Source organism: Trichoderma virens (genome assembly GCF_000170995.1).
Source record: "Trichoderma virens Gv29-8 chromosome Unknown TRIVIscaffold_87, whole genome shotgun sequence".
Classification (NCBI taxonomy): Eukaryota; Fungi; Ascomycota; class Sordariomycetes; order Hypocreales; family Hypocreaceae; genus Trichoderma; species Trichoderma virens.
The window spans coordinates 298,082-321,701 of NW_014013662.1; the positions used below are offsets into that span (position 1 = coordinate 298,082).

The 23,620-nt window shown below is 53.0% G+C and overlaps 8 protein-coding genes across 8 annotated transcripts; 5 read left to right on the plus strand and 3 right to left on the minus strand.

Annotated features, from left to right (window-relative positions):
* Positions 1-5: 5 nt before the first annotated feature.
* TRIVIDRAFT_44911 (uncharacterized protein) lies at positions 6-913 on the minus strand (the record flags this gene model as incomplete). The annotated part of the gene is made up of 2 exons (XM_014096646.1): positions 6-672; positions 729-913. 2 exons carry the CDS (start codon positions 911-913, stop codon positions 6-8), a joined length of 852 nt encoding a protein of 283 aa, XP_013952121.1.
* A 402-nt stretch (positions 914-1,315) lies between these two features.
* On the plus strand, positions 1,316-1,664 carry TRIVIDRAFT_194429 (uncharacterized protein; the record flags this gene model as incomplete). The annotated part of the gene is made up of 3 exons (XM_014096647.1): positions 1,316-1,369; positions 1,446-1,576; positions 1,631-1,664. The coding sequence occupies 3 exons, from the start codon at positions 1,316-1,318 to the stop codon at positions 1,662-1,664; spliced, it is 219 nt and encodes a 72-aa protein (XP_013952122.1).
* A 1,390-nt stretch (positions 1,665-3,054) lies between these two features.
* On the plus strand, positions 3,055-4,640 carry TRIVIDRAFT_182621 (uncharacterized protein; the record flags this gene model as incomplete). Its single annotated transcript, XM_014096648.1, has 1 exon — positions 3,055-4,640. The coding sequence occupies one exon, from the start codon at positions 3,055-3,057 to the stop codon at positions 4,174-4,176; it is 1,122 nt and encodes a 373-aa protein (XP_013952123.1).
* Positions 4,641-4,720: 80 nt separating this feature from the next.
* On the minus strand, positions 4,721-6,720 carry TRIVIDRAFT_67147 (uncharacterized protein; the record flags this gene model as incomplete). Its single annotated transcript, XM_014096649.1, has 2 exons — positions 4,721-6,560; positions 6,620-6,720. 2 exons carry the CDS (start codon positions 6,718-6,720, stop codon positions 4,721-4,723), a joined length of 1,941 nt encoding a protein of 646 aa, XP_013952124.1.
* A 601-nt stretch (positions 6,721-7,321) lies between these two features.
* TRIVIDRAFT_44844 (uncharacterized protein) lies at positions 7,322-9,001 on the plus strand (the record flags this gene model as incomplete). The annotated part of the gene is made up of 3 exons (XM_014096650.1): positions 7,322-7,400; positions 7,452-8,730; positions 8,788-9,001. 3 exons carry the CDS (start codon positions 7,322-7,324, stop codon positions 8,999-9,001), a joined length of 1,572 nt encoding a protein of 523 aa, XP_013952125.1.
* Positions 9,002-12,544: 3,543 nt separating this feature from the next.
* On the plus strand, positions 12,545-15,555 carry TRIVIDRAFT_182629 (uncharacterized protein; the record flags this gene model as incomplete). Its single annotated transcript, XM_014096651.1, has 4 exons — positions 12,545-12,652; positions 12,912-13,715; positions 13,980-14,579; positions 14,698-15,555. The coding sequence occupies 4 exons, from the start codon at positions 12,545-12,547 to the stop codon at positions 14,971-14,973; spliced, it is 1,788 nt and encodes a 595-aa protein (XP_013952126.1).
* Positions 15,556-16,214: 659 nt separating this feature from the next.
* TRIVIDRAFT_45121 (uncharacterized protein) lies at positions 16,215-17,132 on the minus strand (the record flags this gene model as incomplete). Its single annotated transcript, XM_014096652.1, has 2 exons — positions 16,215-16,908; positions 17,005-17,132. 2 exons carry the CDS (start codon positions 17,130-17,132, stop codon positions 16,215-16,217), a joined length of 822 nt encoding a protein of 273 aa, XP_013952127.1.
* Positions 17,133-20,080: 2,948 nt separating this feature from the next.
* TRIVIDRAFT_231727 (uncharacterized protein) lies at positions 20,081-22,132 on the plus strand (the record flags this gene model as incomplete). The annotated part of the gene is made up of 4 exons (XM_014096653.1): positions 20,081-20,287; positions 20,390-20,685; positions 20,748-20,812; positions 20,888-22,132. Coding segments are annotated over 4 exons (1,812 nt in total), but the record flags the coding sequence as incomplete, so codon positions are not given.
* Positions 22,133-23,620: the final 1,488 nt, after the last annotated feature.

The window sequence follows — 23,620 nt, forward strand, 5'->3', positions numbered from 1 at the left end:
CCCAGCTACTCCTCCTTGATCTTGGGATCCTTGTTAAGCAGCTTCTCTCGGCCGGTAGTTGGCAAATCCCCGACATATGCCTTGCCCCCAAACTGCTCAAAACCCTTGTGGAATGCCCACTCGACAGCGTCCTCGACCGGCTTGTCAAAGAGGCTGGGCAGGAATGGAACTACAGACAGGCCGAGTCCAATGGGGCCCCATGTCCTTAGGGTGACGTTTTTGACATTCTTCATGGCCTTTCCAGAGTACTTGACCATGCTATGGATGGTGAATGCCGGCAATCCCATACTGGCGACGCTCTGGAAGATGGCTCTCTGCACCATGACTGTTCGCCAGTCCTCCAATGGGGGGACTACGCCTGGGGCAATGTTGCGGGTCTCCTTTTCAGGGAGGCCAGAGAGTCTTTGCTGGTGAGAGTTGAGCAGAAGCTGGGGGTTGAGGATCCGCTGGTTCTGCCAGTAGGCACGGTATCCCTCGTGCGAGACATCGCCTAGAATGTAGAGCCACGAGATTCCGTAGGCAGAGCGAACAAGGGTTGGATGCGCAACGGGTCGGAACGATTCGCCAATGTCCGAAGTATAGGCGACGTATCGATGGGCAGACAGGAGAATGGTTCGAAGTCGAGTCGCATACGCGGCATATCGCAAGTTGCTCTCGGTGGTGTCGGGGGCCCTGCAATGATTGATCTTAGTGACTTGCCGGAAAAAACGGGTGAGAGTGGCAATTACCGTCCTTCCTTTATGCTGTCGAAGAAACTCTCATCCTTGTCGGCCTTGTCAACAATCTTCTGCAGTGCCTTGGGCAGCTTCTCTGCCTTGGGAAGCGTGGGATCGAAGACATGTTCTTTCGGCGCCTCTTGCTGCTGCGGCTGCTGCTCGGGCTTCGGGTCGGATGATTTTCCCCACCAGCCCATGATGATGCTCTAGAAAGTGATGATATGCAGGAGTGAAAGGACAAAAAAGAGTGTCTGGAGAAAGCAAAATGCCCGCGTTGATGGATATGAATTGAGGGATTGCGAATGCTGCTGTAAGATCTGGAGCTCCGGGCTACTTGGAACTCCCGCAAAGCTAACATGGCCTAGCCGGTACAGTGACGTCGGCCGGCAAAGCGGAACCTCTCAGTTGCTCTCAGTTGGGCATCCACAGCGCAGCGGGATCAGCCGGGGAATAGCCGCATTGCCGGGCCTGCAATTCCAGGCACAAGTCTAGGTCCGTTTTTGAGACAAAGTCGTTCAACGATCCTCAACTCTGCAGCAATCCATTGATTCCCGTCCGTTCCTCTCGTCCACCCTTTCGACGCATATACCGAGGTCAAAATGGCTGGTGTCGCTACCTACACTATTGCTGGTCGACAGGTCGGCGGCCACTACGTATGTTTTGCCGGCGAAAAAACTCGCACTTCCTAGCTCTGCCTCCAGCTCTCTGACCTGAAAATCATCCTCACAGATTGCCATGGGCTGGTTGGCTACCCTCTTCGGCGGTGCCTACTATGCTACTTCCGGCCCCAAGAAGCCTGCGTCTGCTGTCGCCACTCCTCCGATCAACGCCTCCAGCTCTGACGAGGCCGACTTCATCAAGTGCGTTATATACCAGGTGCGACTTGAAGGCGCAACCGGCTAACGGGATGACAGGAAATTCCTTGAGGAGCAGGACAAGAAGCACTAAAGAGAGAAACTCGAAAACGACCGGCATGGAGGGGGATAGTGTATTGTTGTCTTGTACATAATAGATGCCCAGAGAGCGAATGTGTCTCGAGATAGAAAAACGATGCGATTTACTCTCCCCGACACGGCTAGTGCCCTTGTTTGATCTCGCCTACGTTTGACGGTGTGAATACGTGTCCTTTGCTCGGTTTATATCGAGTTGCAGTGTGTCATGTTGAGGGCTGAGGCGATGCTGTGACGGTTGAGCCGGCGCAGTTGGGGGGTAACCATTTCCTCCGCCGTATCCATTGAGATGAATTGCGATATCTGGGGGGTTAAATTTGCGTACACGATCCTCCAACATTTAGCAGATTGAATGCCCATAGTGAGTGGACAAATAACTCTGTATGTGCTATGTAGGGAAATGCAGCTTGTGCATTGGTTCTTCATGATATGGGCACTTGGGCGTGAAGACAGCGTATCTATCCATGATGAGATCATATAACTGTGAATTAACGCTGACATTTAATTGGCTTCTTTTCATACAAAATTATTCCGTGTACCTCTTTATGAATAGAACAAATGATGCTATAAGCTTGGTCACGCAAAGCGGCTTCACTAATAAGTTCTTGTAACAAGAACCGCATCAGGCTATGCATGCATGAGCATCAAATTGCCGATATAAAGCCTTGGTGAATTTATCAAGCGAAAATATGTGATCCATGCCCAATACTACGTAGGCCATTTATTCATGGAGCATCAAGTTAAATTACGTTACCGATAAAAGATCAATACAATGGGCCAATTGTCTGCGAGAAGCCAGACAGACGCATAAACTGATTACATCAAAGCTTCGTTAGATGCGTCACAGCAATAAGCTCGAAATCTCTGATGCATCCTATCCATCATAAGATGATAAAGAGTAATTCAATAACCGACTCCAGCAACGGGCTCTTTTAATTTATATTGATCCTAGCGTCAGGCCGGCCTCATGCTAGGAGCCTTGTTTGATCGACGGTAGCCGGATATAAGCATACCAGCACCTTTACTCGTATACATCCCTAGAACCATATTGCCTACCTATGTACATGCAGGCACCGTTACCTGCAATGGAAGACGCGCAAATCGCATAACCCGTCCATCGGCAGCCACTCGCCGTGATCAAATGCAGGGAGACAGCAAGGCAGCCCAAGGCAGCCTATCACGCATGTCGCATTCCAGCCGCCTGCAGGCATCGTGTAGCCAATCTGCAGGCCGTCTGGAGCGCTGTCGCGGTCACGTGAGCGGCATTTGGCTGCCCCCAAAGCCCTGAGCGCCTGAGCGCGCCCCGCCCTGCTTTTATGGCGCATGCACCATCTCCTAAACCGAAAGAATCCTGCATCCATCGGATACAACGATTGCAATTCGACGACATGGCCGCGACAGACTCGCTGGTGGACGGCAGCGACATCTCGCCGTCCGTCTCGGCGCCCAAGGAGCGGCACTCGCTGACGCTGGACCAGCGCCGCGCCCTGCGCCGCTGGGCGAACACGCAGACGATCCGCCCGTCGCACAAGGCCTGCATCGAGTGGTTCTTTGGCCAGTACGGCCAGCAGATCAGCCAGTCGACCGTCTCGCACTCGCTGTCGCCCAAGTACTCGCGCCTCGACGGCGACAACCCGCAGCTGTCGGGCTCGCGCCTGCGCTTTGGCAACTGGCCCGACGTCGAGAAGCTGGTGCTGCTGTGGTACCAGCAGGTCCAGGCCGCCGGCCGCCAGCCCACCAACGAGGAGCTGGGCGAGAAGGCCAAGAGCATCTTCAGCCAGCTGCCGCGCTACAAGGAGGAGAGCCCGCCCGAGTTCTCGCCGGGATGGATTCACCGCTTCAAGAAGCGCTACGGCCTGCTGATCCGCCGCCAGCGGCGTCACGGCGACGGCGGCATCAACCCGGCCGACGACATTGACTACCTGGCCGACTGCGTGCCGCGCTTCATGGCCATCGCCAGCGACACCAGCCCTGCCGCCATCCGGGAGCAGGTCCTGCGCGTGGTGGGCGTCGAGTCCAGCCTCAACACCTGCGCCCTGGTCCGTGACGAGATCATCCGCCGCCTGGCCAGTGCTCATGCCGCTCCGCTCCCGTCTCTGACCCCCGTCGAACCCACTCTCGCCCAGCCACAGCCCGACCAGCCGCTCTATGCCGAGGACGACCCCGAGGTGGTGCTCCAGAACGCTCTCCGACAGCTCCAGCAGGAAGAGCAAGCTGCCGAGGAGCAGGCCGCTGCTGTGCGCGAAGAACGTGAGCGTGCGGAGAGAGCTGCTGGGCTTCAGCAGCAGCAGGCCATGGTCTCTACGCCGAGTGCTCGCGCGCCGTCAGATACCCGCTACACCACGCCGGGCCAAGACATGGCTCCTGATCTGACTCTCACGCCGATTCACTCCGAAGTGCCCATCGCCACGCACGACAGACCGCTGCGATGCCCTTTTTGCGTCAACCAGCGAATGCTTCGTTCAATCAAAGAGGCGGTGGAACACATGTCGACGCATGTCGTGGTGTAAAAAACCTCCCCCAACTTCACCCAAGATCCACCTCTATACATTTTCTTCTTCTCTCTCTCCCTCATCAATTGGCGTTGTACTTTGAAGCCAAACCATCCATCGAATATTCCTTCGCCTCATCCTTTTATGCGCTCTTTTTTTTTCACGATCGGGGAGTATGGGGGCGGGAGGGGAATTTCACGTCGCTTCTTTTGGGATGAGAGGTCCCCCCCCTTACACGCTCACGGAGTTTGATAAAAGACAAGGGGCCATTGCGGAGTTTCGGTGCCTTTTTTTTTTTTAACTTCATCTTTTTTTTGATATCCATATGGCTGGCATATGAGGCGGTGATGCCGTCATGAGGCTGCTGATGTACACTATCTTGTTTGAGAATCAAGACGCTCAGGAATCTATACCGCCTGAACATGATTCACAAACAATCCCAACTCTGAGCATGAAAAAAAATATAAAAAGTGTATCCATGTAAAGTATTATCTTCCCATCGTAGGCCTCAATGAACTCGCTTTCTCTACCAAACAATGCAATCCAAGCCATCTAACCAGACCTATATGAACCCACTGTCCTTCAACCGCTGGATCAGCGCATCGGCCTCCTCCTGTGCCGCCTTCTTCTGCAACACCGCCGCGTCACTATTGCCAATGTAATTCTTCCAAAACTTGAGTCCCTCAAGCCCCTCTTCGCGACACAAGGCCCCGTGCTCCTCGGCCATCAGCAGCTCCTCCTCTGCCACGCCGAGACTCCATCCAAACCTCTCCGCGGCCTCTTGCGCCGTGACACCGCGCCCAAACTCTCGCCAATCCCATGCAACGTCCCGGTCAGGCGGGAACTCGTGTAAGTCTTGTAGCCAGGCTAGGATCGACTTGATGGTGGCATCGTCGGTGCGGTCGCGGGCCTGCACCACCATGACGCCGCTCCGGAACTTGCGCAACCGTACGGGCAGCTTGAGGCTCTCCCACATCTGCGCCGCCTTCTCAAAGTCCATTGGGCTCACGAGCTCCACTCCGCCGCGCGCTCGGTTGAACATTGCCCACAGTTCGACCAGCGTGAGGATGCCGCCGGATCTCTTGAGCACGCCCCTTGAATCGTCCGTTAGGAACTCTGCCAAATTGCGGGCCAGCTCGGAGAAGTAGAGTGACTCGGAGCCTCCACCACCGACAATGTCCTTGGTAGTGATTAGCCCGAGCTGATGGGCGGATTCGGCCAGTATGCTATTGTCCTTGGATGTGGCATCGCCGCTGACCCCGTTGACCTGCTGTGCAAATCTCTCTGCCAGGGCTACCACCTCCTTTGCCGAAGCCATCAGGGCCTCGAGGTCTTCAAAAGCGCTGCCGATTAGAATCTCGTTATTCTTGCGCATGTTTAAGCCCAGCTGTTCGAGCCCAGCAATGCCGGCCGTTTTCGTCTTCTGAACGGGGGCGCTTGGTGAACCGCTGGTGGAATTATCATCCATCGCGCGGTTGCTCTTTGGAGCGGGAGGTGCATCTTGCAGCAGCCACTTTCGCTGTGTCATGGCACTCTTTAGTCGCTCGTAAAAGATCTTCTCCCCGCCACCTCTGAAAGATATCTTTACGCTTTCTGCAAAGTCAGTGCCGCCCTGGCTGGGTTTGTTGCTGCTATCTTTGACCGGCCCAGGGGATTGTGTTCTAATATACTCGGCGCTGGAAAGGTTGGAAGGTATGTTTTGCGATAGTAACGGGGCTCCGCACATCTCGCAAGATAGTAGCGAAGGATGGTTTGAGAAAGTGCATCGCGGGCAGTGGAACGACACAGTAGCGTCGGGTTTTCCTTGTCCACTGCCCACTCGAGCATCACAAGTCGAAAAAGGATCGCTTGGCTGCGGAGTAGTTATTGATGAAGCCTCCTGGCTCGGAATTCCGGCCTGGCTGGCATTTGGAGACGCTGTTGGACGGTTGGTTGCGCTGGTAATAGCCGCCTTTAATACCTGGGAGAGCGTTGGTTTGATTCCGCAAGCCAAACATGGTGGAAGAGGAGTGTGGGCATTTGCTGCCACAGGATCAAAATTGGAAGGGACAGGATTCGAGAAGCTGCAAATAGTGCAGACCCAGGTTGCGGTCGTGATTGGTGGAGGTCCAGACGGAGGTGTGTAGGCGCTGTCCGACGCTGCGGGGGATGGCGTACTGCCTCTTGAATTGACTCCCGTGCTGGACACAACGCGGTTATGAAGCGTTGATCGCTTCAAAGGCTTGGGCACAATGGTGATCTTGGCCGATGACTTTAGGAACCCTGCATAGAACTCATAGCGATCCACCTCCTTCAGGTTGAGGGCAGCCGAGTGTTTCCTTGGTTCATCCTTGTCGACGTAACAGATGCGATGAGACGTCAGATACACCTGGCCATTTTGCTGATTTGGGAGCTTGAACTTCCTATATCTCGTCAACACCCAGCACTCAAACAGCCCCGCCTCAAGCGCCAAGATACTCACCCTTCGTACAAGCCGACATTGTCCTGGACAAAGAGCAGGACTTCATCCGGAAGATACGAAGGCCGTAGTGCAGTAGTTAGATCAATATGCTTCAGAAACATTCGTCATGCGGCAGCGGCAAAGAGCCAGCCTTGGATCAATGAATCGGCCTGGGATTCGGAATGCGTTGAATAGCACGTGCCGAAGGAAACGCAATGAATGGCCACTGGATGACGAAGTGAAATGGCTTGTTGCAGGAGCTTCAAACGGTGAATAAGAAATAATTTGAGAGTCTATAGAGTCTGCGTAGAGGACTAGTTCTGGATATATGGTGAGTCTATGGCGAGGACAATGACGAAGCAAGGTTGCGCTACCATTGATAGAAGATGAGGCATGCGACTTGGTCGAGGTACGTACCTGCTGGGCAGCTCTACTAAGGCATCCCCACTATTGGCCGGAAACATCCTCCGCTCCTTGCCTGCCATCATTCCGTCGGACGTAGCCGGCATTTAACCGTGATTGCCTGGTCACGGGATTTCTCTGACGCACATTTTCCTTGTTGCTGCCCAACCTCGCCCGTTGCCTCCTGATCTTCCCAAGCATCGCGACTGAGACTTTATCAACCCGCTGTGCAAACTATTGCCGCGCTCTCCATCTGCTGTTGATCTGTCGTCGCTCCTCGTAAAACTAACTCCAGTTCAGCACTCTCAAGCCGCCTTCACCATGTCCGGCTGGCCAACCACCCAGCATCCGCCGAGCGTTTCTCAGCACGCTCCTCCGCCTTCATACGCCTATCCACCTAGTAAGTCTTCTCTTCGTCCCACCGGCTGAAAGCATCTAACCTCTTCTGCAGACCCTGCTTTTATTCCAGTACAGGTGCGACAGGGCTTCAGTCCATATGCCGCACCTCCTCCGCCACCACCATACAACCCGTACGCCTCAAGTCCAGTTCAGAGCCAGGCCACTACTCCCGGAACCACGACAAATGCATCTCCATCAGCACCTGTAGAACAGCCCAAAGGGGGCAAGACCGAGTGGCCGGAATCAGTCCGACGATACGTCCAGCGGTCTTTTCATCCGGAAAACGATGACGCCTCTGTCTCTCGTGCGGAGCTTGAGGCTAAGCTGAAGGACACTATCGGCAGCGCCAAGGAGAACAACGCACTCTACACTATTGATTGGGATAACATGCCTCTACCCCAAGCTTTGGTGAGAGCTGATCATGAGGCAGCACTGCTTAAGCTTCGCCATACCTCATTAACTACACCGATATATGCCGACGACTCTTTCAACCCCAGAAAGCGCAAGTCGAATGATTTTGCAAACAATGATTCATCTGTGCCGCCGTGGCACTCTACTAACTCAGGCCGATCCCTCGAGGATCGCATTTCGTATTCCCCCGACAAGCGGGTAGCCCTCGATGACCCCAAGTCCAGTAAGTTCCAGAAAGAAGCCAACAAGCGAAAGCGCCGTTTCGAAAACGAATACAAGGCGGCCAACGTAGCGTCGCCCAGCCCAACTCCGCCAACATCCGGCCCCATCGTCGGCACCTCTGAAACCCTTGAAAAGAAGTATCTTCGCCTCACTGCCCCTCCTATTCCGTCCAATGTGCGACCTGAGAGAGTTCTCCGTCAAACGTTAGATTTGTTGAAGAAGAAGTGGAGAAAGGAGAGCAACTATTCGTACATCTGCGACCAATTTAAGTCCATGCGTCAAGATCTCACCGTGCAGCGCATCAAGAACGAGTTTACTGTTTCCGTCTATGAAATCCACGCCCGGATTGCCTTGGAGAAGGGGGACATCGGTGAGTATAATCAGTGCCAGACCCAGTTGCGATCATTGTATGCAATGGGCCTGAAGGGAAACCCCATTGAGTTTAAGGCGTATCGTATTCTCTATTTCATTCACACGGCCAACCGCACTGGCCTGAACGACACCCTGGCAGATCTAACAGCAGCGGAGAAGGAAGAGAAGCCAATCAAGCACGCGCTCGACGTGCGGTCGGCGTTGGCACTGGGCAACTACCACAAGTTTTTTCAGCTTTACCTTGACACACCCAACATGGGTGCATATCTAATGGATATGTTTGTCGCCAGGGAGCGCCTTGCAGCTCTGTGCAACATTTGTAAAGGGTGAGTCGTCAATAACATCACTTGTTCCTGTTTTCATCGCTAACTCTTTGCCATTAGATACAAACCTGACATCAAGCTGCGCTTCATCACTGAGGAACTCGGGTTCGAATCAGACGCTGATGCTGCTCAGTTCATCATTGATTACCAGGGGCAACATCTTCTCGAAGACCGCACAGAGTACATTGCGTTCCTGACCGGCAAAGCCGGTAACCTGTTCGAGAACTCTAGAGCCTTGGCTTTCCGGAAAGTGGACATCAAGGGGCAGATTTAACTTGGTTGTTGCTCCTTGCCACGCTGCTCAGGCGCCTCTTCTTCTCCGCGCCTGTTTTTTCCTGCATGTGGCTCGCCTCCATCAGCGTTTTTTTGTGCATTTCCTCTTCTCTATCTCTTTGAAAATGCCAGCCTACCCTTGATACCTAACGATAGCATCTTGCCGATTCCGGCAAGGATTCAAAAGACTTGTTTCTTTGGACTCCGCCTGTTAAGAACTCGATTTCGCATGACGAATCATTTCTTTCTCCTCTCTGCACGGCTCAGGGCTGAACAGTATCAATACTCGGTTCCCGCTCGGCGAATGCAGCAGACTTTTGGCATCCGCCTTGACTATGGCGATGCCCTCTTCAAAACTATTTTCTCTTTCTAACTTGACCCGCCAGATCTCTGCTTCTATTATAAGCAGGATATCACTTGATCCATAGTAGCAACTCCAACTAGTTGGATGTTGAAAGGGATTTGGACGACATGTGGCAGGATGTTTACGCCAAACTGCTCCCTTGGGGTGAGCAAATATGGCGCTTTGGCTTTATCATCATCACGGTCGGACTGAAGCCTTGGGAGGCTGCGGTGTTTGGCGCTGGTAGTGTTTTTCTTTTTTTATACAGAGACGTTTCCGACTGTAGTTGTACATTTATTACATAGTCGGAGCAGTCATCAATTGATCAAACTTGAATTTTCGAGACGTCTGCTTTCTCCTCTTTATCGCCTCCAGCTGTTACAGTCCATGCCATAACAGGTAAGCAGGAGTATCATCAATAGTCGTTGGGAGTTCCAATACCAACTCACTCTATTGTTCAGCGACTTGAAGGGAGAAAAAGTTAAGCTGAAACAAGGAGGAATGCTTTGGCGTAATCGATAAGTTGCCGGGCGTGATTGAGTAGCGCAACTCCTTGTCAATGGCCTGAAAGTTTCTCGTTTCACCATCGGGAGGTCAGTGATGGATGGCGCTAAATTGAAGCATGCAGACAGGGGTGGTGGAGCAGCTGATGGCCGCTAGAGATGCTGGTAAAAGCTGAGTGAGTTGATTTGATGTTGAGAATAGTATCCATGGATCCGACTAATGGTTTACGTTGCCTTGTGTATTGGGGGACAAAAGAAGGGGTTCTATCTTTGTGCAAATCCTAATGCTACAGTGCCATGGGTCTTATCTATGTGGTTCTCTTCAGGCATGGAAGTAATTATAACGTCGAGTGTGTAAGGCTTTGGGGTCCATTGGTTGCGTTGTGGCAGCTGTGCACTAACACAAGACTTGAGTCAATATCTGCTAAGACGAGGCCGTCTAGTCATGTCAAAGTAAAGGGGGGGACCAATTTTCTCTCTCTTTTTTTTCTGCATGCACGGTATATCAACTGTATCAGCAAAGCAACATGGTGTGAAGCAAGGGAAATGAAGTGATGTGAAAGTAAAATGAAATGGCTGCCCAACAGAGGTTACACTCGTGCAGCGATTTCAGCCTCGCCGGCGCAGGCTGGCGCTGAGCACACCTTGGGCAGGCATCAGGTACATGTACAAGAGTGTATGGATGAGGTACTCAACTTTCTATAAATAAGATCCAAGTACTCCGTACAAAGGCGTTAAACATCTATAGGTACTTCAAATCCCGTCCAGTCCATGTCTACTACAGTATTACCACAAGTACCGGTACATGCACCTCTGTGGATATAGGCGCCTGTGTGTGCATGTACCGTTACCGGCTGCCCGGGAACAAGGCCGTGAAGATTGCAACTCAAAGAGACTGGACGTCATGTTAGCGAGTGAATGCGTAGACGAGGAAAAAAAAGATGCAACCTTTACACATTTGATGGATCCAGTCTTTTCCGTCCAAGCTTCCTCGAGAGGCAACATGGAACCCTTGCTGTCATGCCCCTCCCTTGGCCGTTCCGCAGCGCCCATTGGCAGCTCTGGGCGTTTTGCTCCAGGGCTCGCGGGCCTATGGATAGCGCTTGGACGCTGGCCGCCCCCACTGCAGCCCACCAGCACCCCCTCTGCGGCCCCCTGTAGCCCACCTGGAGCCCCGGCTGCTCAGGCTCTCGCAGCTCCAACAGGCCACAGGTTTGCTCTCAGGCTTACTGCAGACGACAGGTCCTGTACCTGTACTCCGTACGAGGCCTCAAGAGCGTGCTCGTAATGGCTGTAGAGCAGCAGCGGCTCCCTGTTTCTGGCGCTGCCTTGTCTCACCACGCGCTGTTGGGTACCTGCTTGGGGGCAGCACAAAGCAGCTGGCAGTGAAGCGAGGGTCACGCACAGGTAGTGTCGGGTCGCACACAGGCGTGGGAGTACTTGCCTGTACCTTGCTCGTGCAACCACCTGCCTTTTGATGTCCACATGTACCTACCTGCTACTGTATCCTGCACTTGTACCTGTACCTACACCTACATCTTGCTCTCTCCCTCCCACCCACAACTTGGTAAAAGGCGTTTTGGCCAGTAGAGCAATTCTTTTCTTGCATCTGCATCTGCTCCAGCCGCTTCACTCGGCGCCAGCCAGCCTCTTTTTGCCGCCCACAGTCCCCTCGATCCAATATCAAATCTTTTTGAGAGACCCTTTTTTTGCGCCGCCCGTTGGGTGCTAGATTGATTACGCTATTGCGCCACCACCGTCTGCCAAGTGACTGACTGAACTGGACTGGACTGAACTGAACTGACTTGGATCATCATCGCATTGGTTTGGTTTGGACTAGATTGATTGCGACACGACACACGGAAGCCCAGCTGCACGATTCCTCGACGGCAGCCTGCATCGCCGAAATCTCAGGCCCTGGGACGAGAAAAAAACGTGAGTGTTGCAACGGCACGAGGCTCGACTTTCTAGAAGCACGAGGCGCAGCCGACACTACACAAAGAGGCTAGAGCGGACGCAAGACTAGTATTAATATTGCCTGCTAGCACGCGCAACCAACTTCGTGTGCGACGGACTGAGCTGCCTTCTGCATCTTGCCGGCCTTCTGCTTCTTTGCCCTCTTCTGCCGTGCGCACCGCAGTTTGCTCTGCTCTGCTCTGCCCTGCTCTGCGTGTATCGACGTTTGCCGGCTCGCCATTGGCATCGACCCCCTCCCTGCGTCGCTCGCAGTCTTTTGCGCACCCCTCGCCCACCAGTCGACATCGCGAGCTCGCACGAAACTAGACCCGCCCCTCGCCGATTCTATATTCGACATAGTATACCCTCATACTCGCATACCCTCATACCCTCGTCCTCTCGCACCCGCCTCCGCCGTACCAGGAACAGCATCGCCGTGCCGCTCATATCCCGGTCAGTCCGTCCACAGTTTGTTACACAAACATGAAGGTGCGTCATTGCCAACTGCGCAAGTCATGCGCTGCCAGCTCTAAACCGCTCCCCTCCCCAACCGCCGGACCGGCAACACGATGCCTCTGGTATATCGATCGTGTTTGGCATGCCAGCTGCCTGCTTCCAAACCTTTCCTCAGTCAAAACCACCACACGCGCAAACCAGATAAACAAAACAAAAAAACAAGCATAACAAGCTCCCTTGCGACGAAGTTTCGGACAAAGAGAGAGGAAAAACAAGACTAACAGCCATGGGCTTGGTACAGGCGCTCCGTCGGTCTATCAAGGGCGACAAGGAGAAGCAACACAGCATCTCCATTACCCCCAAAGCTGCTGTCGCAATCGTTCCGCCCAAGAAGGTTCGTTGATCAGTGTGCTGCGTTTCCCCCCTTCCCACTCCTCCTCCTCCTCCTGCTTTACGCATGTCTGTGTTGAGTCGACAAGGTCGCATGACAAGACATTATCGCGCAAAAGCAGCCCCACGCTCCCGTTTCCCTTGGTCTTTTCTCCCCTTGAGCTGCGTTGGCAATGGCATTTTCATTACGTCGTTTTTCTTGGTCTTCCTAGTAGTTGTAAACGCGATACGTTTGAGGGGCCCTCTTCTTATTTCATACGCAGGTTATCCGAGCTCTCTACGACTACGAAGCCCGCTCTGCCCAAGAACTAGGCTTCTCTAAAGGCGACTTTTTCCACGTTATCGGCCGTGAGGACGATCCCGACTGGTACGAAGCTTGCAACCCTGCGCTGCCTGACGCACGTGGTCTCGTGCCTGTAGCTTTTTTCCAGGCCCTAGGCAAGACTGAGAGGGACAGCCAGCAGTCAGACGGTGGTCGCCCGCAAACTGCAAACAAGAACCCAGACCACGATTCTGGCTACGGTGAAGTCCACTCCATACAGTCCCCGGGCGCATCTGCTCCCGCATCTCAAAGAATGTCCAAGTCCGCCAAGCAAGGCGCCATGGTCTATGGCGTTGTCATGTACGACTTCAATGCAGAGAGGTCCGACGAGCTCGAGGCCAAGGCGGGAGAAGCCATCATCGTCATTGCTCAGTCCAACCCGGAGTGGTTCGTCGCCAAACCCATTGGTCGACTTGGTGGCCCTGGCTTGATTCCAGTGTCCTTTATTGAGCTCCGTGATATGGGCACGGGCAAGGCCATTGAGAACCCTTCAGAAGCCATCAGAAAGGCGGGTGTTCCCAAAGTCGAGGAGTGGAAGAAGATGGCAACCGCCTACAAAAACAGCAGCATTACCCTGGGCAAGTTTGAGGGCGGAGGACCATCCCAGCCACTGGAGCAGGGTATGGAGCGCATGAGCATCCAGAATGCACCTCAGGTGAGTCTTTGTGCTATTCATCACATCTCCTGTCCCTCCCTTTTCACCTTATCTTCTGTACCGCCTGGCTATGTTTCCCCTCGCTCCCCTGTTGTCATGTCTCGCTCACCCCACTCTGCACATTTCCACTCTTGTCTCAATTCTTTTCTCTCGGTTTTTTTTTTCTGTTTGTTTCTCCCTCTCCCTCTCCCTCTTCTAGTTTTCTCTTGCTTTCTCTCTTTGTCCTCCCCCTTCCGTCAGTCCTCCGCCAACCCTACCCCCCCTTACGCCTGCTTCCCTTTCGACGTTTTTGCTCTCTTGCTCTCCTCTCCGTCAACCTTGCCTTTTGATCAGGCATTAATGAACCCCCAATAGCCCTTACAAGGCGCCGTAAGCGGCCCTCCTCAGCCTGCTGCCCTTCCCCAGCAGCCTGAGTTTGTATCGAGCGCGACCACGGAGCTCTACGCCCCTATCTCTGCCCGGATACCCCGCTACTGCTTTGCGGAGGACAAGTACTGGTTTGTTATCGAGACGCAGCTCGAAGATGGGCGGCACTGGGAACTGTCCAGATACTATGAGGACTTTTACGATTTCCAGATTGCCCTTCTCACCGAGTTCCCTGCCGAGGCGGGCAACACTGGAACCCAGAAGCGAACACTCCCCTACATGCCTGGCCCCGTGAGCTATGTGACGGATGCCATCACCGAGGGAAGGCTGCATAACCTGGATGCATATGTGAAGAACCTGCTAGGCCAGCCCCCCTATATCGCTCGTTGCACACTTGTCAAGCAGTTCTTTGCTCCCAGAGAAGGCGATTATGAGATGGACCCTGCCACCGTTGAAGAGGAATACCGGCTGTCCCAGGGCTCTCATGGCTCATCGTCCGGGTCACATGCTAACCCTGATTCGCGACAGTCATCGCGACACAATCTGAGCGGCAATGGATACACTGGTCTCTCAGCTACCCCGAGACAAGTCAGCAACCCGCAGTCAGGTAAGAGTTTCCCGCAACCACTCTCGGCACCTTGGGCCCATCAACGAATGAAATATACTGACCTTGTTGTCACTAGTCATGCAGCAGATGCCATCGCAGCCTCAACAAGGGCAGCAGCCACAAGCCGGAGCCGCCATGAAGATCAAAATGTACTACAATGGCGATCTCATTGCTATTCGGGTTCCCACAGACATCCAGTTCCAGCAACTCTGTGACAAGGTCCGAGATCGACTCAAAGTATCGCCAAACGAGCAAGTTCAGCTGTTTTACAAGGATGAGCAGACGGGAGATAAGCCCAGCCTGACGAATGACGCCGATCTGGACGATGCCCTTAATCGCAACGAGAAGCTCATGCTGTACGTTGAAGTGGTGTAACCGCACCTTGGGAGCCCATTAACTATTCGATGTCTATATTTTTCTATTTTCTTTGAACGGCCCGGACCGCCTGCCGTGGGGTAGGTACTGTCACGACGCGATGAGTCACGGCGATCAACGTCTTGTACTGATGATACCCGCCTCTCAATCAGCTGGAATTGATTTTCTTTTCTCTTCTCTTCTTTTCTTTTCCTCATTGCCGCTCGGAACCAGGACCTGGATTATTCTCCCTGGAACCTTGATTCTCCAAAGCATGTCCTAGTCGGCTGATAGAAACCGGACGATGTAATTCATGGAGTCTGCAAGGTGCCATGGCCCGTCCGATGACAGTTTTATTTCTCCTCTCACAAAATCCTCTTGGACTTTTTTCAATTTACTTATCCGATACTACCCATGGTCCCCGGATAAGAAGACCCTTTTTTAGGCCTGCCGTGCGTCAAAGGCATGGCATGTTTTATGATTTGTTTTCTCAGATACGATTTGGTTGGCCAAGCCTCGGAACGGGCGTTTGGGAAGGAGACGGCCTCACTTTTTTTTTTCAAGGCCGAACCCCTGAATCAGATGTTTTGTCGGGCCGAACCCCGGTTGCTTTTTTTTTTTTTTCGTTTGTTCTTTTCTCTTTCTCTTTGCGAGAGATGAAGAGTGGAATTATACCTTGCTTGAGTGTGGATGAAATTCGCTAGATATGGGGAGATGGATATGCTGAAGACGGTGTGTGAGAGACAGGGGAGAAAGGGTTTCGCTAGAGACAGGTAGCTGAGTGAGTGGTATTTACGTGTGTGTGAGAGAGTGACTGCGAGACAGAATCGGGGACAATGTATGTATGGATGGACAGATGAAAATTCTTCGGTAGGAAGATTTGCTAGAACTGCAAATAAAAAGATACAATTCAACTGACAGAGAGCAAAATCAGCGGTAGACGGTAGACGGCTGTTTGCCTGTGTGATTTGTATTTATAGAGCCAGAGTTGCTGGCTTTGAGGGAGAATAGTTTACATGGCAATCCCCTGTATGTATATCCTTTACCTGTCTATCAAAATAATGACTTTGCTTGTACTGGTCGGTACAGTACTCGAAAGACGCAACCTTTAGGTCTATTAATTCCCAGCCCTCCAGAAAAAGGAAAAGAAGAAGCCAGCCAAAACAAAATGAACCATGGACACATCGCTTCGTATGCAAGTAAGGCCAAAAGAAGAAGAAGAAAAATAGCAGTAACGATGCAAAAACAGGCTGCGGAGCCATTTACGCAATCTTTTCCATGAGATGCCGCCTCGTCTTCATATTGACTACTCCGCCTACGCCGAATGCCGGTATGATGCGACACATGCGCGCGGCTGTGCTGATGAGCCAGTTTGATCGCACGACTTGCCAGCGCTGGCGCCACCCGCCGTTGGGGCGGTTGTACATGTCCAGGCCGAGCAGGTGGACAGGAGTGGATAAGAGCTGGACGGATGCTGGGGCGATGAATTGGGCTGCTGTCAGGCCGGAGACGTAGCGTCGCATGGAGTCGGAGAGGCGGGTGTCCATCCACGGAGCCAAGAGCGGCGGCAGGTTGAAGGAAGCGAAGATGGTCAAGCAGTCGCGCATCGTGAAGAGGATATAGCTCGGCAGCGGGACGGGTCGAGGAACGGCGCCGGGAGGGCCAAAGAGGCGGACGAAGACCTGGTCCTTGTAGACGCAGAGGCCGACGTTTGCGGCGGACGAGGCGGCGAACTTGCCGGGCCCGGAGGTGACGGCGCTGGCGGGGCGGTTGGTGACTGTGGAGGCGGCGGTGTCGAGGGAGTTTGCCGTCATGTAGGTGCCGGCGTAGAGGGCGAAGACGAGGGCGCATGGGCGGGAGAGGAGGAGAGCTTGCGGGCGGGAGAAGAGGGTGCGGAGAGAGGAGCGGATGGAGGCGGCGAGGGAGTTGCGGCCGGAGGCGTTTTCCATAATGGAGCTGTTGATTTGAGGAACGGAGGTGAGGTCAGTTTTCTTGTTTGGATTCCCGTCTGATACGCGAGATGCCTGTCTCTGATAGTGTCTGTCTGCTTACCGGTCAATGATGGTGATGATGGGCGCGATGAGGGCGCCGGCGCATGCGGCGCTCGTCGCATCTGCGCCCAGGCGCCAGGCGAGTCTGTCGGTGTTCCATTTGGACTGCGGCTGGGACTGGGCGGACATGGAAGTCATGGCCATTGGGAGGCGATGGCCATCTCTTGAGTTTGAGGTTGTGGCTGTGGCTGCGGTTGTGGTTGTGGTTGTGATTGCGCTTGCGATGGTGGGCATGCGCGCGGCCAGCGGTTGCGATACTGCGTCGTCCGTCTTCATGGGGGATACTGTGGTTGAAAGCACTGAAGGAGAAGAGAATTGGTGAATATGGACGACTACAGACGCAGAGGCTTTAGAATTGGCGTCTTGAAATTGGATTGGATTGCTGAGTGGCCAGATGCAGCAGGTCAGTCCATCAGTCCTTCCATCATCTGATTCTGGTCTTTTGGCAAGTAGAAGATGACGCCGGTTGAAGGTTTACCCACGCCAATTCAGGATGTGCACCGGCAAACCTTGGGAGCATCAATTGCCTCTGATTACGACAGAAATCACAACAAAAAAGGATCGAACAATAGATAGAAATCCAAATAGCGGAATCAAAACAGAGTCACGCAGACGAGCTCAACGCACGGCGAGTTAGTAATTCAGATTCAGCCTGTGCTCGGTATCGATAGGATACTGATGCGGATGCCGATACCGATAGTAGGCGATGGCAGCCAGCGATCGAATCGCATGGCGGGAAACAGCTGCGCTCTCATCATACGGGCTGTGAGTGGCTGGTTGGGCGACAGGAGACCGATCTCGGAGCAGGGGGGGGGGGCGGGGATCATGAGTAAGCTCCAGCGGCACGGATCGGCAGTTATCAGGTTGGAGGTTAGTAGCAGGATGGGTTAGCACGGCAGCTTAACAGGGCGACAGCAAACAGATCACATGGAAGACAAGATTAGCTTGCCCGTGTTTGCTGGTCGAGGTTGTCTAGTTCTAGGGATCAAGTCAAGTCTGGAGCTCCGGAGCTTCGGCGGCTCGGTTCCGTTCCGCAAGGTGAGTGGGTATAGTATGTTTAGGTCCCTTTCTTTTTGTTTTAGACGGACAGGGACTTGCTGGCGGGGGTGGGTACTTGATGCTTGATCCTCCACTGCTAGAGTCATGGTCACTGCTACCAACAGCCATCACATGCGTTTGAGGAGCGTCGTCATCGTGGACATGTACCAGGGATATCGGGCATAACAGATGCACGTAATATTGATCACATTAACTTGGGTGCCTATTATCGATTAGGCTCGGGGTGGCCATTTTCTCAGTTTGATTTCATCCATCCAATGTTATCAGAGCTCAGGCTTCCAATTACCATTATAGCCTATTAGTGCCCAAGAAGGTACCAAAGACGGTGTACAGCAGGCGGTAAACCATTTCATCCCTCTCCCCCTGCGTCCATTGACTGCTGTCAAAGTACATATGTACCAACTACGGAGCATTCAGTGCCTGTGCCCGTGCCTAACGAGTAGAGCTACAGCACCTGGTGTGGCTTGGCTCAGCGTCTAGCGCAAGGTACAAGCACGGCAGCTTCACAAAGTCGGGCGCCAATTGAGCCACGACCACACATCCAGTCAATCCCTTGCTGTCGACGTGGCTCGCGGCTGGTGGCTGCGTCATGGCGATGTTTCCCTGGTCAGCGGCCGTTTGCCCAGACTACGGACTACGCCTCACTGCTACTGCTACTGCTACAGGCACAGGTACGAGGTAAGCGTATGGCGTAGTACCTGGAATAGGGCAAGCCTCTATCTCTTATCCTGCCTGAGTGGCTGGTGAGCACGACACGGAAAACGATGGCTCAGCACTGCTGTCCTGTCCTGTCCTGTCATGTTCTATCCTTGGCGTATTAGGCAATCAATCAGCTTCTTCCAAATCTCTCCCTCTCCCTCTCCCTTCACGTCATCTGGTCCTGTTTTAGCTCTGTCATCTGCAAGAGACGCTCGTGCCATCTTGCGGGCAGAGCTCCTGGACCAGGCAATAGACCCGAGCCCAAGCAGTCAGAGAGAAACGAGACAGCCGCGCCATCTGGAGCAGGGCAGAGGCCAGGATAGACGGCATAACAACATGTGCTGTGCATTTGCGGAGCGGCGTTGGGCAATCCGGGCTTATTATACTGTAACTGCACTCTGTGCAGCGCTGCAATGCTTGATAAGCGCTCCATGATGGGATCCCCGAGCCCATTTTATAGCGAGACTTGTGACACATCAGCAGCGTCATGATGCGATGCTCGGGGCATTACGGGAGAAGCGAAAAAACCAGACCTCCTCACGCTTATCTCTGGCCATAATGATAGCCTGCGGAGAAGACGTGTAGAGCAGTCTGTGAATGGCCGTGTGCTAAAGAGCATGCGTTGATTGCGCCCACGTCTCTCCAGTCCCGTCCCGGCTATGCGACCCGCGACAACACGCAATGCCAAACGGCCAAACGGCCAAAAAGGACCAGCGCCTCCTGAATTGCGAGAAAAGCGGCGTCGCGTGAGGGCCAGAGCGCAGCACGCCGAAACTGGGGCCTTTGTCGTGGCCATGTTTCGACCAATGTGTCTGCATAAGGCTGCAATGCAGACGGGCCGGATGGAGACTGAATATCAGCAGCCACCAATAAGACGCCTCCAGCAGTATCGCCATGCACGTAGGCTTCGCTACGTGGCCAGGGTGCTATGGCGAGAGCCCGTCTCCGCAGCCAACTGCAGTTGTTTCGCTTTAGTCACCCTGGTGAAGCCGGCATGCCCATCTATGCAGGCGAATCGCATGCATGGCCACGACCGAGGCACACTCAACTTGACTCAAGGGTGCGGCCGGTTGGGATGCTCCGGGATAATATAATGGCTGGCCAGTCGTCTTGTCGTAGTGGGAGGAGTGAGATGCAAACCCATCTTCGCGCCAACCCGTCTTGTCTTGATAATTTCTCTTTGTCTTTTTCCTCTTGTTCTACTTGGCGGCTCAGAGTCTACTTTTGCCTTGGCCGTCTCTGCCTGTTGGGACTTTGTTTTCCTATGAAAACGGTCCATCTTCCCTTTGCAACCCTTCACCAGTCTACGTGCTCTTACTATGACTTGGCGAAGTGGAAGCTCTGATGGAACGTTTTACTTTCAGGCATGGCACGTCGCCAAAGATGTAAGCGGGGAGTCGTGGGTTCAGAATAAGGCCATTGCCGAGTTTATCGAGCAGAATATCAGCCCCGAGACCAAGAAATGGCTGTACATCAAGGGCTGTGTGCCGACCAAGGAGAAGCCTGGACTTCTCGTTCCCTACTCTGTAAGTCATCATTGCCCCCCAATTGGCTGCTACCATAACGAGAGAAGGGGGATTAGATGAGAAAGAAGAAGAGCGAGAACACTGACCACACCTGTCTCATAGATCTGCGTCAAACTACGCACTCCAAAGTCTGGGCAGGACCCAAAAGATCCGGAGCAGGCTCTCCTCCACTTTCGCAATGAAGAATACCCCAACATTGCAAAGACCTACTTCAAGACCAAACTAAACAACAAAACGCTCGACTTTTTCAATTCCTACTCCGAGGGAGCAGATTTTGACAGTCCTCTTGCCAACTTTGACACTGTCAAGACCTCCAAGCGGTTGAAAGAGAGGGTTCGAAGGGCCATAACACACGTGAAAAGCGTTAAAAAGGACCTTGGTGACATTGTGCATGGATTGTACGTTTCACACTGCAACTATAACATGTTCCGTCCGATGACACTAACCCCCAATTTTCCAGAGTCGATGGCGTTTCATCAAAATCAGAGTTCAAGGCGGCTCGATTCATCAGGAAACGAGGCAAAGGTATGTACCAGGCCATATGGGACATGGAGGACATAGGGGAAAGCGACATTGTTAACATATGTCTCGACTTTTCAGACCCTGCCTCCGACCCCAACATCCTGCCTCCCACGCCACTGCAGAGCCCACTGCCCCCTCCGGACATTAGCTTTGCTCCTATCCAGGAGCCCGACGTTTCTACTCGACCTAGAAAGACTTCGGATACCTCCGATGTCACCGTCGCCTCTACAGATGCGCCTGGCACTGACGCTAGCTCCGTGGGTTCTGTTGAAACCGCACAATCGTCGGTCGTTGCCGAAGAGTCCTCTTCTGAGTTGCAGGATGAAAAGGATCCCTCCTCTGAGTCGTCCAAGGCGCCTGTCGAGGAGGAAGCATCTACTTCTTCTGCTGTCGAGGAGGATTCCCCTACTACGACTGATAGTGCTTCAACTGCGGATGCCGAAGCTGAGGCGCCCGATACTACGGCTGATGGTGCTTCTACTGCGGATGCCGAAGATGAAGCTCCTGATGTGGCTCCTGACGAAGACGAGGTCGTTGAAGTGACGCCCGATGAAGAAGAGGCTGTTGAAGCAACGCTAGACGAAGAAGAGGCTGTTGAAGCAACGCTAGACGAAGAAGAGGCTGTTGAAGCGACGCCAGACGAAGATGAAGTCATTGAAGTAACGCCCGATGAAGACGAGGCCGTTGAAGTGACGCCTGCCGAAGAGGAGACAGCTAATGTTACGACCGCTGAAGAGGAGACCATTGATGCGAAGCCCGATGAAGATGAGGTCATTGATGTGACACCTGAAGATTCATCAGAAACGTCATACCAGGTGACAGCAGATTCTACCGATACAAATAGTGCTCATGCAGCTATTTCTCCTTCTTCTGGCGTCATCGTGGCCAGGAGAAAGATGAACTATGTCTCGCCCCAAACCGCACAGACGGCCTACTTTGTTGTGCAAAACAGCGGAAACTGGCTTCGGTATCTCATGGCCAATCACGGCCAGAGTGCCCAAAAGCTGAGATCTACCTTTTTCGATTCGCCAATCATCCTCGCCGCGGCCATTCCTCCCCTTCAGGCCCTGACTGCTGACGGAATGACACGTGTGTACTTTATGTCGCAAGCTAGGAAAGAGCAAGATGAAGTGGTTTGCGATGAAAATGGCCGTGCGGTTCGCACTCGCAAGGGCAGTAAATCAGGCCATGAATGGGTCGTCGGAACCGCCAAGATCTCGACTCACGCCCTCACCATGCATCTTGGCAAGCAGCTCGAGAATAGGAATGCCAGACTCTTACCAGCGGCTCCGTCCGCGGTGCGCGAGGTCGACTCGGTCGTTGGTCCCAACAACCGACTGATAGAGATGACCGATGCGCCAGGCATTCCTCAAGCTATCCTGGTCACAACGCCCCATCCTGTAGAGGATGTCCGGGAGGGCGATATTGTGCAGGAAGAGCGAGATGATGGCTTTGTTCACATCGAGACCAACATCCACAACAGGCCTGTCGAGGAGGTGGTGGCCCCCGACAATGTCGACGACGCCGATAAGAAGGCCGAGGAAGAGAGGAAAGCGAGCAAGGCCGAGAGGAAATCCCGCGCCAAGGGCAAGCTTCCTATGACCAAAAAGAGATCCAAGGCGGATGTTAAGACGCATGCCAAATCCAAGACCAGAAAGGTGACCAAGGTGGATCAAACGACGGATACCAATACAGGCGCGAGGGCAGATGTCAAGGCTGACATCACGGTTGATGCCAATAGCGTCCCGCCTCGCAAACCATCCAAGGTATATACTCCTCCTTTCAGCCGCAAATCTTGGAGAGATCTGGAGCCTCAAGAGCCACAGGTCATCTACGACGTCATGAGCGGATACGACTTTATCCAAGTGGAAGACGTCCAAGTCTTTTCATTCTCGACATCCTCGCACGACATGATGCTGCGCACTGCTCCCGCCGTCCCCGCGGCGGTTGAAGAGGGCGAGGGCATCGGTGTCTGGTCGCCTCCCGTTGTCGGCATCTTCTCTTGGATGTGGGATTATTTGGCGCCGGGAGGAGGTTGGCCCAAGGCCGCTGCCGCGTATTAGATTTCGCTGCGACAGGGAGGTGAGAGAGAACGAACTTCATGGGTTGGAAGTGGGGAGCACCGACAAACGCCTCAGAACGAGGGTTTGACGATTTGGAATTATCAATGGCATTGCGATGGCGCTTTGGGGTATGGTTTTTTTTTTAAAACACCACTTTGCACCTCATCTAATTCTTTTGTTTTATTCTGCGCTTTGTGCGCCTTCTCGCTTGGGGTCAAGATTGGCGTTTACGCTCCCCAACGACTCATCGTCTTCACGAACACTCGTTGATTCCCTTTGTTCATATTAAACATACCGAAAAAAAAAAAATCCAAGTTTTACAATAACAAAAGAAAGAGAAAGATTGACGAGGCAAATTGGTCATGGGAATTGGCATATACGAAATTATGGAACACGAAATATAGCATACATTGGATGAAAGGGATATGGGAATTACTTGGCCGGAAACAGATTGCAAGCCATATTATAGATAGATAGATATAGCGTTTTTTAAACAGAAAATTCTTGACGATGGGCGTGTGCCTGCTTAGTTAGTTCGCTTCTATTATATATATTGCGTTTTTGGATCACGTCGACTGTAACTTCTGTGATTGCGTTTTGACCAAGTTCATGTGAACAATATTTTTGTATTTCTTTAAGATGAATCAACGAAATCTTCGGAAACACGTATATGAAAGTTCCATTTGGACTGTTAGGACCGGGAAAACCGGTGGGCAAAGAAAGAAAAGAAAGAAAAGAAAAAAAAAAA